Source organism: Megascapheus bottae, chromosome 3 (genome assembly GCF_031878675.1).
Source record: "Megascapheus bottae isolate mThoBot1 chromosome 3, mThoBot2.hap1, whole genome shotgun sequence".
Lineage (NCBI taxonomy): Eukaryota > Metazoa > Chordata > Mammalia > Rodentia > Geomyidae > Megascapheus > Megascapheus bottae.
Window position 1 is genome coordinate 38,164,322 of NC_143511.1, and position 14,689 is coordinate 38,179,010.

The 14,689-nt window shown below is 43.4% G+C and overlaps 1 protein-coding gene across 1 annotated transcript in view; it reads right to left on the reverse strand.

Annotated features, from left to right (window-relative positions):
- Positions 1-923: 923 nt before the first annotated feature.
- Positions 924-14,689, reverse strand: part of Gldc (glycine decarboxylase) — an 85,535-nt gene continuing 71,769 nt past the window's right edge. The window contains exons 21-25 of the mRNA XM_090329956.1: positions 11,788-11,899; positions 5,915-6,010; positions 3,985-4,157; positions 2,650-2,730; positions 924-1,544 (exon numbers count right to left, since the gene is read on the reverse strand). Coding sequence (XP_090186082.1) covers positions 1,401-1,544; positions 2,650-2,730; positions 3,985-4,157; positions 5,915-6,010; positions 11,788-11,899 — 606 coding nt within the window. The 3' untranslated portion in view covers positions 924-1,400. The remainder of the gene's footprint in view (positions 1,545-2,649; positions 2,731-3,984; positions 4,158-5,914; positions 6,011-11,787; positions 11,900-14,689) is intronic.

The window sequence follows — 14,689 nt, forward strand, 5'->3', positions numbered from 1 at the left end:
TGTGTAGACGTGTGGTTGTGGCATCTCTCCCTCTTTTTTTTTTTTTTTGTGGATCATGGGGCTTGAACTCTGGGCCTGGGCACTCTCCCTGAGCTCTTCAGCTCAAAGCTACCGCCCTACCTTTGAGCTAAGCCCCACTTCCAGTTTTCTAGCGAGAAGAGTGTCAGGTCCTTTTGTGCTCAGGCTGGCTTTGAACCTTGATCGTCAGCGGGATGTGATGGTGAGGGCCAGAGGAGACATTCTAAACAGTTAGAATAATACTCCAGCTGTACTCAATAGCATAATCATTCTAGAAAGGATCCCATTGCTTTCCTACTGCTGGGTGGGAGAAAATAGGTGACTTGCTTGCAGAGAATCCAATAAAGCACTCAGGCCTTTTGTCTAAATCACTAGCACACAGCCGAGGACTGCTGAACTAATATACTACTCAAGAAACAAGGTAACCAGTGTCAGAAAGGATGTTCAATACCAGATTAAGAATGAGCACTGGCTGTTTCTGGTAGAAAAGTTGTTTATAGGCTTCTCTAGTAGCTCATCTATGTAAAAAAATCTCACACTGCCTTTTTTTTTTTTTAACTCTTGGCTTGAGTGCTGACCCTGAACTCTTCAGCTCAAGTGGAGATAAGACTCTCATGGTGTTTGCCCAGCATGCACAAAGCCCTGGGTTCCATTCCTTAGTACCACACACACAGAAAAAGCCAGAAATGGTGCTGTGCCTCAAGTGGTAGAACACTAGCCCTGAGAAAGCTCAAGGACAGTGGGTAGGCCCTGAGATTCAGCAAGAAACAAACACAAAAACAAAAAAGAAACCAAAATTATAAAAGTGGGGAGCCATCTTCAAATTGATTTTTTTTATTAGAACACTAACACATGCAGGTAAAAAACAAAACAAAACAACCCACCTACAAAGAAAGAGGAAAACACTCCAAAATGCTACTATAGATTAGGCAAATTAGTCAGGAATGAGAGTTCATCAATGTGTACAAAATGTAAACATTTGCCCTGGGAATTCCTGCAGATGGCACAGTCCACATGGACTTATTTGGAACAAAAAGATGTCTGTTGAACCTCTAGTAAGGCTTCTCACATTGAAAGTTAAGATTTCCAGCACACCCTTAATTTCCTACGCAAACAATGAAATGGCTCCCAATCAAGACCACTTGACCACCAGCTGGTACCTGTGGACGAAGTATGAAGACAGTCCGCCGCCACTCACCGAGGCTGCCTGTATTCACAGTTACCTCAGCAGAGATTACAATAATATACAGAGTGTAAAACCCCGACGTGAGGCTTGCTTAGCAAATGCTCCAGGGGAAGGAATCAAATCAGTCTCTGAACTTGGTGAGCGGAGGTGAGGGAGGAAGAGCGGAGGTGAGGCAAGAGAGGGAGGTGAGGGAGGACTAAGAAGAAGCCCTTTTCTGTTCGGAAAATGGGGATTCATAAACTTCCATGGGTGGGCAGGTACAAACCAGGTGCTGATCTCCATATATGTCATCAATCCGAGCAATGGTGGGCCAGAACTTGTTCTCTGGTTTCACAAAGGGCTGGAAAAGATAAAGGATGTAAACTCTGTGCAATGCTGTGCTTGTCTTGGGGACACGGAGGTTAGTTACAGTGATAGTCCCACAGCCCCAGACACCATGAGCCTGACAGTTACTAAAAGCCACACAGTCAAATAACAACCAGGCTTCGATGGCTCATGCCTTAAGATCGGAGGATCACGGTTCAAAGCCAACCAGGGCATGGAAGTCCAAAGTACGTGATACTTTTATCTCCAATTAACCACCAGAAAACCAGAAGTGATTGGTATTGCACTAGCCTTGTGCTGAGAAGCTCAGGGACCAGGCCTAGGCCCAGAGTTTATGACTGACCCCCCAGCTCAAAAAAAAAAAAAAATCCGGGGCCGGGAGTTTGGCCTAGTGGTTAAAGTGCTTGCGTAGCATGCATGAAGACCTGGGTTTGATTCCTTGGTACCACATACACAGAAAAAAGCCGGAAGTGGTGCTGAGGCTCAAGTGGTAGAGCTCTAGCCTTGAGAAAATCCAAGGACAGTGCTCAGGCCCTGAGTTTAAGCCCAGGACTGGCAAAAAAAAACAAAAAAAACCACAAAAAAACAAAAACAAACAACAACAAAAAATCCAACCTTTGAACACTGTCCCTGTGCCACCCAGACGTCAGAGAGAATTTTCTCCAACTAGGAATTGATCTCCCTGCTGGATGTGGTAAAAGACACTGTAACACACCTGGTGTGGACTCCTATCCTGTTTTCCTCCTCCATGTTCCTGTGCCCATGGCTGACGCTCTGGCCAATTGCTCTTTTTCCCCATTTTCTGAACTCAGCCTGAGCACTATCCCTGAGCTTACACACAGCACCACTTCTGGTTTTCTGGAGATAGGAGTTTCAAGGTCTTTCCTGCCTGGGTGGCTTTGAACTGAGATCCTCAGATTGCAGCTCCTTGAGTAGGTTGGATTACAAGCGTGAGCCACCAGCACCCAGTGTTATGCTGGTTTTGATCATGACTTCCATTCCTCAAGGTGGCCTATGTGTGGTTTCTATAATGAGGTAAAACAGGGGAGCCCCTAGGGTGAGCGGACGCCTCCACACGTGAACATCATGACAAGTGATTCTTCCAGCCTCGGAGAACTTACAAGTGGGAATGCTGCCACCTCTCTGGAATATGGCCGGTCCCAGTGGGAGGATGCGACACAGGTCAAGGAGTGTGGAGACATCTGAGATAGAGATATGTATGACAAGGGGTCAGATCAATGTGTTTCCCGCCTCTATATACCCCAAATACTGAGCTTCCATCAGAAGCTTAAATTTGGGGGGAAGGAGGTTAAAGAAATCTTTTCTTGGTAATAACACAAGGAGTAAACCCACTACCCAGCAACAAAGCCAATGGGACATTTTATGTGTGCTCTGCCTTTTAAAATGGCAAAAAAAAAATTAAAATAACTAATAGAGTAATAAATAAAATGATAACTATTAGATACTTCAAGCTGATTACACATCCCCTTCTCAACCACTCATTGTCTGCTTTCCTTCCTCCCCAGTGATAAATATCATCAGAATTTACTATGCACACGTGAGTAAGCAACATATCCATTAGTTTGGCATACTTTGAGACCTATTATCTATACAAATCGTGTTCTTTGAGATGTCTATTGCCATGTTTTTTTTAATTGCCTAAACTCCAGAAAAATCAGCAATATCCATAATGAAAAGAGACAATAAAGATATGCATATTGTTGGGCGCTAGTGGCTCACGTCTACAATCCTAGCTACTCAGGAGGCTGAAATATGAGGATAATGGTTCAAGGCCAGCCCAGGCAGGGAAGTGTATGAGACTCCAATAAATCACCAAAAAAGCCAGAAGTGATTTATTTACAATAAATCTGTGTGTGTGTGTGTGTCTCTCTCCTTCTCTGTCACACACACACTGTCATACACACACACACACAGAGTCAGAAATAGAGCTATGGTTCAAGTGGTAGAACACTAGTCTTGAGCAAGAAGGAGCTCAGACAGTGCTAGGAGTTCATACTTCAGGAGCAGGCAAAAACAAAGAAAAAAGAAAAAGGAAGGAAGGAAGGAAGGAAGGAAGGAAGGAAGGAAGGAAGGAAGGAAGGAAGGAAGGAAGGAAAACCCTAGTGTTTCACTCCCCATGAAGAACACATTTAGCAAGGTGCCCTGCAGTCCATCCCCACCAGTGAGGTGTTGTGGCCCCAGTGTGCACTCCATTCTCCGATCGTGACCCTCTAGCTCATATGTGAACCCAACCAGAAGTACAGGCACTCTGACCAGTCACCAAATTAACATGCTCTAGTAGAGGTGCAGTACTACTACCTAATGAACATGTCTGGAACTTGGATTAGACACATTACAATCGTGCCTCCCGTGAGAGTGAAGAAGCGGTAGCTCACTGCACAGTGCCATTCTCTACTCTCAGGGAGGCTTTGCAACCCCTGCCAGCACCCGCTCACCTTCAGTGGGTTGACCCTGGCGTCCATGCGGCCTTCCTCAACATCAGCAATCTCCTGCCGAATGCTGATCATTGCGTCACAGAACCTGTCCAGCTCTGCCTTGTCCTCCGACTCGGTGGGCTCAATCATGAGAGTCCCTGCCACAGGCCAGGACATGGTGGGAGCATGAAACCCTGCAGAAGGAGACAGAAGAACTTGCCTCACTCACTCTGGCCTCTCTCCTCTTACAATTTACCAAAGAAACGATTCAATACCCCTATACACATACACACAGAGATTTGTGTCTGTTCTGCTTATAGAAGAACAACATAGGAAACAACACAAAATCCAACAATGGAGAATGAGCTTAGCAAATTTTACAGAACACCTCTTCAATAAATATATAACCATTCAAAACAACATACATTCATTTTTTAAATTTGGATAAATATTCATGAATAACTAAGGTTTTTTTTAAAGCAAGCTACATTACCCGCCCCCCTCGTTTTTTGTGTGCCTAGTATGTTTCACACAACAGGATAATTCTGGGCTTTAGACAAGTATGGAAATCCTATCAAATATCATAATAGTGCTAAGAAGAAGGGAAGGAAGGAGAGAAAGATTTCTGCTGCCAAGTTACAGAGCTGCCAACAAAATATTGAGGATCTAGTTGTTAACCTCAACAAGAAGTGCTTTCTCAGCTGGACCCCAGCGGCTGACACCTGAAATCCTAGCTACTCAAGGCTGAGAGCTAAGGATCATGGTTCAAAATCAGTGAGGACAGGAAAATCTGTGGGACTCTCATTGCCAATTGACCACCAGAAAAGCCACGAGTGGGACTGTGACTCAAGTGGAGTGCACCAGGTTTGGGCACAAAAGCCCAAGGAGAGTGCCTAGGCCCTGAGTTTAAGCCCCAGGGGAGGCAGAGGGAGGGAGAGAAAGAGAGAGCTATGTTTAAGAATACATGTAATATACCAATAAGGCTTCCCCCATCTATCTTTTTTTCTTTTGCTAGTCCTGGGGCTTGGACTCAGGACCTGGATACTACTTCTGAGCTTCTTTTGCTCAGGGTTACGACTCTACCACTTAAGCCATGGCCACTTCTGGTCTTTTCTGTGTATATGAAACTGAGCAATAAAACCCGGGACTTCATGCATGCTGAGCAAGCACTCTACCACTAAGCCACATTTCCAGGCCTGCCTGCCTCCCTCCCTCCCTCCCTTCCTTCCTTCCTCCTCCCATTTGTTCATCTTGAGACTTGAACTCAAGGCCTGGGTGCTGTCCCTGAGCTTTTGTGCTCAAGCTAGGGCACTACCACTTTGAGCCACAGCTATACCATAGCCGGAGTTGGAGAATTCCAGTGCCCTTTTGCGTCCACACCTGCACAGATTACTCACTCTACCTCATTCCCACTCCCACCAGTTTATTTTTCATGGACTCTGTTTACAGGAGGCAGGATAGGAGAAACACTAGCAATGAATGACAATTGTTTGCTGGGATTTTAAAAATTAAAGATATGCTTCTTAGACTGTGAGGGATGTAATCTGTATGTTTTAATATCTTTAGAAGGGCAACGCCAGTAGGCAGTGTGGAAAGTTTTCATTATTATTTTATTTTATTGCCAATCCTGGGCTTGAGCTCAGGGCCTAAGCACTGTCCTTGGACTTTCTCAAGGCCAGAGCTCTACCACTTGAGCCTCAGCATCACTTCTGGCTTTTTTCTCTGTATGTGGTACTGAGGAATTGAACCTGGGTCTTCGTGCATGCTAGGCAGGCGCTCTATCACTAGGCCAAACTCCCGGCCCTCATTATTATTTTAAAAGTTGCTAGAGTGTAGGCTTTCAATTTATACCACGGATCAATTTACGGTGATGTCTATACATTCTGTTTGTGCTTTGAAGAAGTACTTCAAAGCCAGCAATGACAGCTGCATGAATGTCACAACCACTTACCATAATCCTGGAGTCTCTTGGCCACATCCACTGCTTCAATATTTGCAGACTTTTTGAAGGGTCGCATGTCCAAAATAAACTCATGAGCCACATACCCTGTTCAGGAAAATAGTTTTAGCTCAAGATTAGCATCAACTTACTGTTTTATCCAACTAAATGATTCAGCTCTTTATGAACATCTGTGAGGATGAAGAGACTACAAACACTTGGTAAATTTCTCCTGTAGTTAAGAATAAAGACTTTATTTAATCTTAGTATATTGTGTGTCTTATTTGAGTTCACTACTCTAACCTGGCAATGACTAATGGGAGATGGAAAGCATTAGTGACACATTCCACCAGAGATGTCTGGAGATGAGCTTATTTCTGCTCTGAGAGCTTCAAATCTACTTGGAACAGTTTACAGGTCCTCGGATTCCTATTTCTTTCACAGAAAACATTTCTAGAAATAAAGATCAGTTGATACCCTTTAGCAACTTTATCCTTAATATCAAATAACTGTTTCTTCTGCGAAGAAGATACTTTGTAAAAAGTAGAACAGGAATGACACGTTATCTGATTTCTTCAAAGCAGCTTGTGAAGTTTTGATTCCAAACTGTAGATCAAGGATTAAAAATAGGCAGCACTGTCAACCTGGGCTCCAGTGGTTCATTCTTGTAATCCTAGTTACTTCAGAATATGAGATCTGAGCCAGACCAGGCAGAAAGCTGACAGTAGAGCTGTGGCTCAGATGGTAGAGCACTGGCCTTGAGTAAAAAAAATCTCAGTGCTCAGGCCCTGAGTTCAAGTCCCAGGACCAGTACCAAAAGGGAGGGGGGAGGGAGAGGGGGGAGGGGGATGGAGAGAAAGAGAGAGAAAAAGAGGGAGAAAAAGAGGGAGAGAGAGGGAGAGGGAGGGAGACAGAGAGGGAGAGAGAGATTTAATGGTATTGCTGGTAAGCCCATCTGGTTCTAATTTGTCTAGGCCCAGGAAGCCACACCCTCAGCACGAGCTACTAACTGATGAGAATAAAGCAGTAAGTCAGCATTTAGATGACAAAACAACATTCCTTCCCAAATTCCGTGGTCCACCAACTGACGTTTCCTTTGAAGGAAAGTTCCTACCCATGAGACATGAATGTATCCTTTTTAAGCTGTGTTCCTAACTCTCAGCAAACAGTGACTTCTCAAGTTCCAATGACAACTAACAGCAAACAGCTAAACACTTAGCCCAACTAACAGCCTTGGAATTGAGGACTGTCTGTGAACCACTCTGCTTCTATACAATGAATAAATAGGCATGGATTGCCTTTGTCTGTAAAGTATCTAAGACTGTGAATACATTTGACTTTGCATATTTTTTGAAAACAAAACATGCAAACAATAGTGGAGATGAATCAGTCAAAAGTGTGAACAAATGCAGTCTTGGTATTCGCTATGTAAAAAATGAACTTAGCAACAGAAGAAGGGAAATGGGAGACAGCAAAGGAAGGGGTAACATTATTCAAGAAGAACTGAACTCATCTGAATTATGGAATTGTAATCCTTCTGTACAACTCCTTAATAATAACAATAAAATTATTTTTAAGTGTGACTCAAAAGGAGAAGAAATAACCAGTGGAGTGTTTCAGAAGAAAACCATGACATCATTTCATGTCAGGCCTCCCCCAGCATCTGCCCTCAATGACAATGGCAGGAAGAAGAGCCTGCCCAGGAATGCTGGAAATTGGGCATTATTTTGTGAAGGCCAAGTAGGTAACCAGCAATTTAGCTCTTCAGTAGTAATCCAGGAACCATGACTAACCGAATCAACACTCAGTTTCCCTCACAACAGGGTGAGATACTTAGCCTCTGGACACAGCAGGGTCCGTAGCAAGAGGGGAATGAAAGGGCAGCCTCGGAAACTCCTATAGGAACAGGAAAACTCGGCAGGCATACACGGAACTAAAAGGTTAAATATTTCTGTACTAACAAAATCAGCCACTCCTGCTCCCAAGAACTGAGACGCCCCAAGATAAGACGTAGTGAAGGCTTTGTTTTCTGTTCTGCTTTGGTTTTAAAACCTGTGAGGCATGGTGGCTCACACCTATAATCCTAGCTATTCAGGGGGCTGAGGTCTGAGGATCCTGGGTCAAAGTCGGTCTAGGCTTAGCTACAATTACCTAGCAAAAAGCGGGAAATGGAGTTGTGGCTCAAATGGCAGAGTACTAGCCTTGAGCAAAAACGTTCAGAGACAACACTCAGGTCTCAGGATTTGACACCAAGGTCAGTACCCAGGCCCTGTGCTCAAACTTTAGGACTGACAAAAAAAGAAAAACAATGTTCCCAGCCTTAGGGCTGGGAGAATGGCTCAAATGGCAGAGCCCTTATCTGGCAAGCCTGAAGCCATGGGATTTCAAACCCCAGCACGACCAACAAAGTATCACCTGGGCTATTAATTCTAGTAAGTCAGGAGGATAAACCAGAAGGATTATGAGTTGAGGCCAGTCTGGTAGGGACAGCCAGTGTGGATAGGGATAAAGGGATTAGGGGGTGGGGAAGAGGCAGAGGATGTTATGTGAAGTAATTCCTTTCTTTCCTTAATCTAGTAGAATAAATAATTGACTCCTGTCCCTTCTTACTTTAAAAACCATAACTTCTGAAGGTTTAAGTGGAATTCACATCTCTCACAGAAATGGCTCATAAAAGCAAGTCTGGAGTTCATTAAAATGATTGCCTCATAGTCATCCTGGTAAATACGTCTTCTGATGTTGCCTGGACATTTTAAAATACAATGTGTTTACCAGAACATGTCTATTTTGGGTCTTTAGGAGGTACACTGGTCCTTGGTTTTTAGGACATAAAATACTGTCTCACATTGTGAAATGAATGTGTTTACCAGGCCAACACAAGACAAATTTTGGTTTTATGAACTTTGGGATTGAGTAACGAGGTCTGTAATCACCAATTTATTTCTGCTTGGGATGAGAAAAACTATGTGTTATTTAATTCTTAAGTAAAATGTCAAAACAAATGGAAATTTCATCCATCTTTTGGGGCTGCAAATTCCCCTAAGGCAAGGAGAATCTGTGCCTAAACAGCAATGCAAATGCAAGCACATACTTGACCCTGTCTTGTCTCTCCTGAGGTGCTAGCACCATCCTGACTCAGTTTAGATCACATTAGTTCTTATTTTAAAAAGCTAAAAAGCAGAGTGCTGGTGGCTCACGCCTGCCATCCTAGCTACTCTTGAGGCTGAGATGTGAGGATTGCAGTTTTATGCCAGCTGGGCAGGAAAGTTCACGAGACCCTATCACCAATAAACTACCAACAAAGAAAAAAAAAAGGTGGGGCTATGATTCAAGTGGTAGAACACTAGCCTGGAGTGAAAGAGCTCAGGGACAGCACAACATGCAGGCCCCAAGTTCAAGATCTAAACCTGGCACAAAATGCAAACAAAAATCTAAACTGCACTGTACAACTCTGTGGTCACATTAAGTCACTGAATAGTGTACTTTCAATAGGCAAATGGTTTTGTGCTTTTGTATTTTCTAAACTTCCTATGCTAGGCAATATTCACCACTTCTATAACCACACAAATACTTAAGCTAATCTTTAAAGTAATTATGCAAATGGGATAGATTTCACAGCACTGGCACTATATTTGAATTAATTAGTGCTTCTTTATTACCTGCTTCAGAAGCAGTTTATTGTGTTGCTTAAGAGACATATTGTCCTGAGGAGTATTCCTAATCGGAGCTCCGGATTAGTTCTTCTCTATTTTGAACTCTAGAACCACCTCTTCGGATTTATTATACGTATAAGGTCAGACCAGCCTTTAAATTATAGATCACAGCTGTAGCTGCACACTGCCCATGCGCTGGGGAAGCACCCCCCCCACCAGGAACGCACTGCTGCTGCCAAAGGTCTGGGCCAGCTAGTGACTGATCTCTCTTCTATTTCTGTTCCCCAGGTCTGCCTGATTCTGTTCCCTTTCTGTAGAAGCTCTGCTCTTCTCCCTCAAAGCCCTTGCCCGTTAGCTTCCATTCATTTTGTCACAAGTGAAAAGAACACCCAAGGATATTCTGTTCATACAGCTTGACAAAACTTCCCCAAATCATAAAGCTCTCTTTTCTCCTTCCTACATTGTCTGTTAAACCCCTTTCCACTTCTGTTTGTCATCTGCATCACTATTCTGCCCAAACTACTTTCATCCAAAGGCTTCCTCAGGGTTCGAGAAAAAGATTCTCTTTAAACTTCCTATCATCTAGATGAACTGTACTCATAATCTGACTGGTTGAGTTGAAGCCCTTAATATGACTACTTAAAAGATAGTTTATTTAGTTTTTTTATTAAAAAAAATAAGGGCATGGTAGCTCACGCTTGTAATCCTAGCTACTCAGGAGGCCAAGATATGAGGATCACAGTTCAAAGCCAGCCCTGACACTTATGTCCAATTAACCACCCCCAAACCGGAAGTGGTGCTGGTGGCTCAAGGGGTAGGGTAGTATCCTTGAGCTGAAGAGTTCGGGACAACGCCTAGGCCCAGAGTTCAAGGCCCATGACTGATCAAAAAATCTGAGGATCATGGTTCAAAGCCAGCCCAGGCAGGACTCTCATCTCTAAGGAATTACTCAGAAGAGGCCAGAAGTGGCACTGGGGCTCAAGTGGTAAAGCGTTATTCCTGAGCCAAAGAAGCTCAGAGACATAGCCCAGGACTAGTACAAAAAAAGAAAAAAACCATGTCACAAAAGCAGATATGCCAATCATACCTCAATAAAGCCAGATAAAATCTAAATACATAACCTGAATAGTATAAAATAAAATTAAAGTCAGCCTCATGCTTTTTACAGCCTGCAACATACTTGCTGACTGCATGGGGGAGGCCAGGTGTGGGCACTGGGAAATGAAGCTGGCCCTTCTGGAGGATGAGATCTGGTGGGGAGGAACAGACAACCCCCTGGGGAAGAAAATCTAACCCTTCTGGGCAGGGAGCTAAGAGCAGGCAGCTGCATTCTCCATCAGGAAAGGAAGCTTGAGAGAGGAGGTGGAGCCAGAACAAAGGCAGGTTTTCTGGAAGGGAACTGTATGTAATGTGGCTGCCTCTGGTCTAGTCAGCCACCTGGCCAGGGTATCTCCTTAATGTTTCACCTGCTAGACCTGTGGAGGTGTTTTATGCTCATTTTTCAAAACTATATCCTTGAGACTTCACACTGGGTTCTGTGGCTCTAGCCAAAAATCTATTTAAAACAAAAACAAAACAAACAACAACAAAAAAACCCTGCCTGAAATTCCTCTTCACACTGAGCTAATTAACTACATCCAACTGGTTCTACTTAGAAGTACTTGCCCATGTACCATTCTCTTAACGATTTTTCCATCTTTTAATGAGTCATGTCATGCCCCCACTATAGTCACTGTGATCTGGAACAAGAACAAAGTCAATAGCTTTGAGTTTCAAGCCACCTTTCTACCCTTACCCTCTTTCACTGGTTTCTTCTCCTCTTACCCTACTTTAAACCCAATACTCAGGCCATTCAGCAAGTCCCTTTGTTCTGGTTTACTATTGTGTCTGTCTACTGAGGATCTGGCCTGCATATTTCCCTTCCAAATTCATTTCAAATAGATGCTTCCAGAAGGCTTGTTCCTCTATTCTACTCTGCAGTCTTGGGACATCTTTGTAGCACTTTGTAGGTCATAGTATTTCTGTGTTCATCTCTCAGTGGTATGAGTTACTTGTTGAAATAGGCAGGGCAGACTAAGTGCTTAAGAAAGCCTCACATACACCTTGAAGTGTTCAAGAACACTACACTCTGCTCTGGTGTGAATTTAGAAATAGAAGTCTCCCTCCCTTTTCACAAAACCACACACAGGTCAAACTTACTTTGAGTAAGGGGGGAAATGAGTTAATACTTGCCTCTTGCACCCCTAAAAAGGACTCTATAGTGGTTTTCTAATCGCTTGGCCATGTAGTTGGCATTTAATATAGCCATTTCCGTGGCCTGTTTAAGGCCTTTGCCTCCCATCATCTGCAACAAAGAAAAGGAACGATTAATCATTGAACAGGTGAGCCCATGGTCAAGATAGCAACAAGATGCCCTAGATAAATCCCACCAAAAAAAAAAAAGTGGCATCAGCCTCCTATAACTGTGGATTAAAGATGAATGGACAATTCCCCTAGAAACACTTGGCAGTTTTTCCAGGCCCAAAATAATTTTAGGTTTTCTCCAATAAACTTTAATTATATATATTAATATCAATACTTATTTATTTATTTTTTGCCAGTTCTAGGCTTGAGTTCAGGGCCTGAGCACTGTCCCTGGACTTTCTCAAGGCTAGAGCTCTACCATTTGAGCCTCAGCACCATTTCCAGCTTTTTTCTATGTATACACTGAAGAATTGAACCCCGGGTCTTCGTTCATGCTAGGCAAGCACTCTACCAGTAGGCCAAACTCCCGGCCTCTAATTTTATATTTTTATGAAACCATAAGATGGGTGCTCGTGGCTCATGCCTGTAATCCTAGCCACTCAGGAGGCTAAGATGGGAGGATCATGGTTTGAAGCTAGTCCAGGTAGTGAAGTCTGTGAGACTTCAATTAACCACTAAAAAGCTAGAAGAGGAGCTCAAGTGATAGAGGGCCAGCTTTGAGCAAAGAAGCTCAAGGACAGCGCCCAGGCTCAGTTCAAAGTTCAAGCCTAGGACTAGTATACAGACACACACACACACACACACACACACACACACACACACACACACACACACACACACACACACACACACACACACACACACCATAGTACCAATGCGTACAACAGGGGAAAATTAACTGCTATTATCAGAGGTTTGTTTGCTGTGAATTTGAGATATCTTGGCCAATGCTAGGAATCCTAGGAGATCTCAGTCAAAATTTCCAGCAAATTGATTTTGTATGGCTTGATTCCTATTGTCCACCAGTGGAGGCTGTTTATATTTAACTGCCAGATTCAATATTATCTTTTTCTGGTTTCTGCAATGATCCGGGGTAAACATCACTAGAAAGGAGTTTAAAATGAAGATTATGTTGACTTTCATTGCCAAGGGAGCTCATAAAGGATTGCAGTTCAAAATATACTAAACGTATAAATAAGTTAAACACCAAATAAGACAACAGTAGCACCAAAGTCCATAGTAAGGAGAGGGCATGTGTTTCCCTCAGAGGCTAGTCAAGAAAGGATTCCTACCGAACTTGACTGGAAAACGGAAAAGGGCCGAATTTGGATAGGCCAAAGGAAGGAGAATGTACTGCAAGCAAGTGCAATAACAAAAGCCGAGGTGCAAAAAAACCACAACGCTACAGGGAGGAGCCAATGCAGACACGGCAGTCTGTGATGGCAACCTTCTCTAGGGAGGACAGGATGCGGGCAGCCTCTCAACACAGCCATCAGTCACCAAACCTTTCTCAAAGCACTGACAAGAATCCAAGCCCAACTCCACACACTGAGGTATATTTTTCTTAAACTGTGGAGTGGGGCCAAGCACATGCCAGGGAAAACAAGCAGCAAAGGGGCTAAGAAACTGAAAGAGGCTGAGGGCCCTCAGCGGAAGTCTACCAGTCCTGTGGGAATGTCCAGGATGAACTGAGGCAAGGAGGGAAGAGTATCATATTAACTGGATTCTGGTGAACAACTAACAATGGCCTGAAATAAAAGAAGGCCCAAGGTTGAAGAGCTAGCTTAAATATTACTTGATTTTCTGAATTTTTAAAACTGAATCTCGGTCTGTTTTTCTAGGCATATGGCCAAACCAGGCTTGGGGCATTCATTTTCTATATGTGGGAAAACATCTCCAATCCACATATATTCACATAAATAAACCAGATTTACAGAATCCATGGATCAAAGGGAAATGCCAATTTGATTCTGTTTGCAAAGAAACAGATCTTTATTCTGATTTTCTCTGTTACTTCTATTTGCAAAACAACTTGAGTATTATTTTAAACAGCAGGTTCCAGTGTCTGAAGTAAGGAACAGCTGCTTCAGCTGTTGAGAAGCTTTTCATTAAAAAGGTTAAAGGTAGCCAGTCCAAGGTGGCTCATGCTTATAATCCTAGCTACCTCAGGAGGCTGAGATCTGATGATTGGTGTTCAAAGCCAACCTGGGCACAAAAGGACCTGAGGCTCTTATTTCTAAGTAATCTCTAGAAAATGGGAAGTGGGGCTTGGCTCAAGGGTAGAGCTGTAGCCTTGAGCTGAAGAGCTCAGGGACAGTGCCCAGGCCCAGAGTTCAAGCCCCATGACCCACCAAAAATTTTTTTAAAAAGGTTAAAGGTAAGCTGGGCAAACCAGTGGCTCACACCTGTAATCTTAGGTAGAAGACTAAGATCTGAGGATTGTCCTTTGAGGCCAGCCCTGAAAAGAAAGTCTATAAGATTCATCTCCAGAAGAGCCATAGCTCCACTTCCAGGTTTCTGGTGGTTAATTGGAGATAAACAGTCTCATGGACTTTTCTGTTAGGGCTGGCTTTGAACCACGATCCTCAGATCTCACTCAGCCTCCTGAGTAGCTAGGATGACAGGCATGAGATATCAGTGCCTGGCCAGGCCAAAGAGCTTTTGAAGCAAATTTCTGCTGCTCTTCATATTATCCTCCAGATTTCCAAGAAACATAAAGTCCAATATAGTCCTAAAATTTATACTAGGATCCCAATGACGTGCCATAATTAATATGTGCACTCCTTCCCATAGCAAGGAGCTAAATCCTACAGGAAACCAAATGGTGTGGCTGGAGTACCCACATGACTCATGGGGCTTAAGTGTGACTGGAAAAATGCACCAGTTTCTC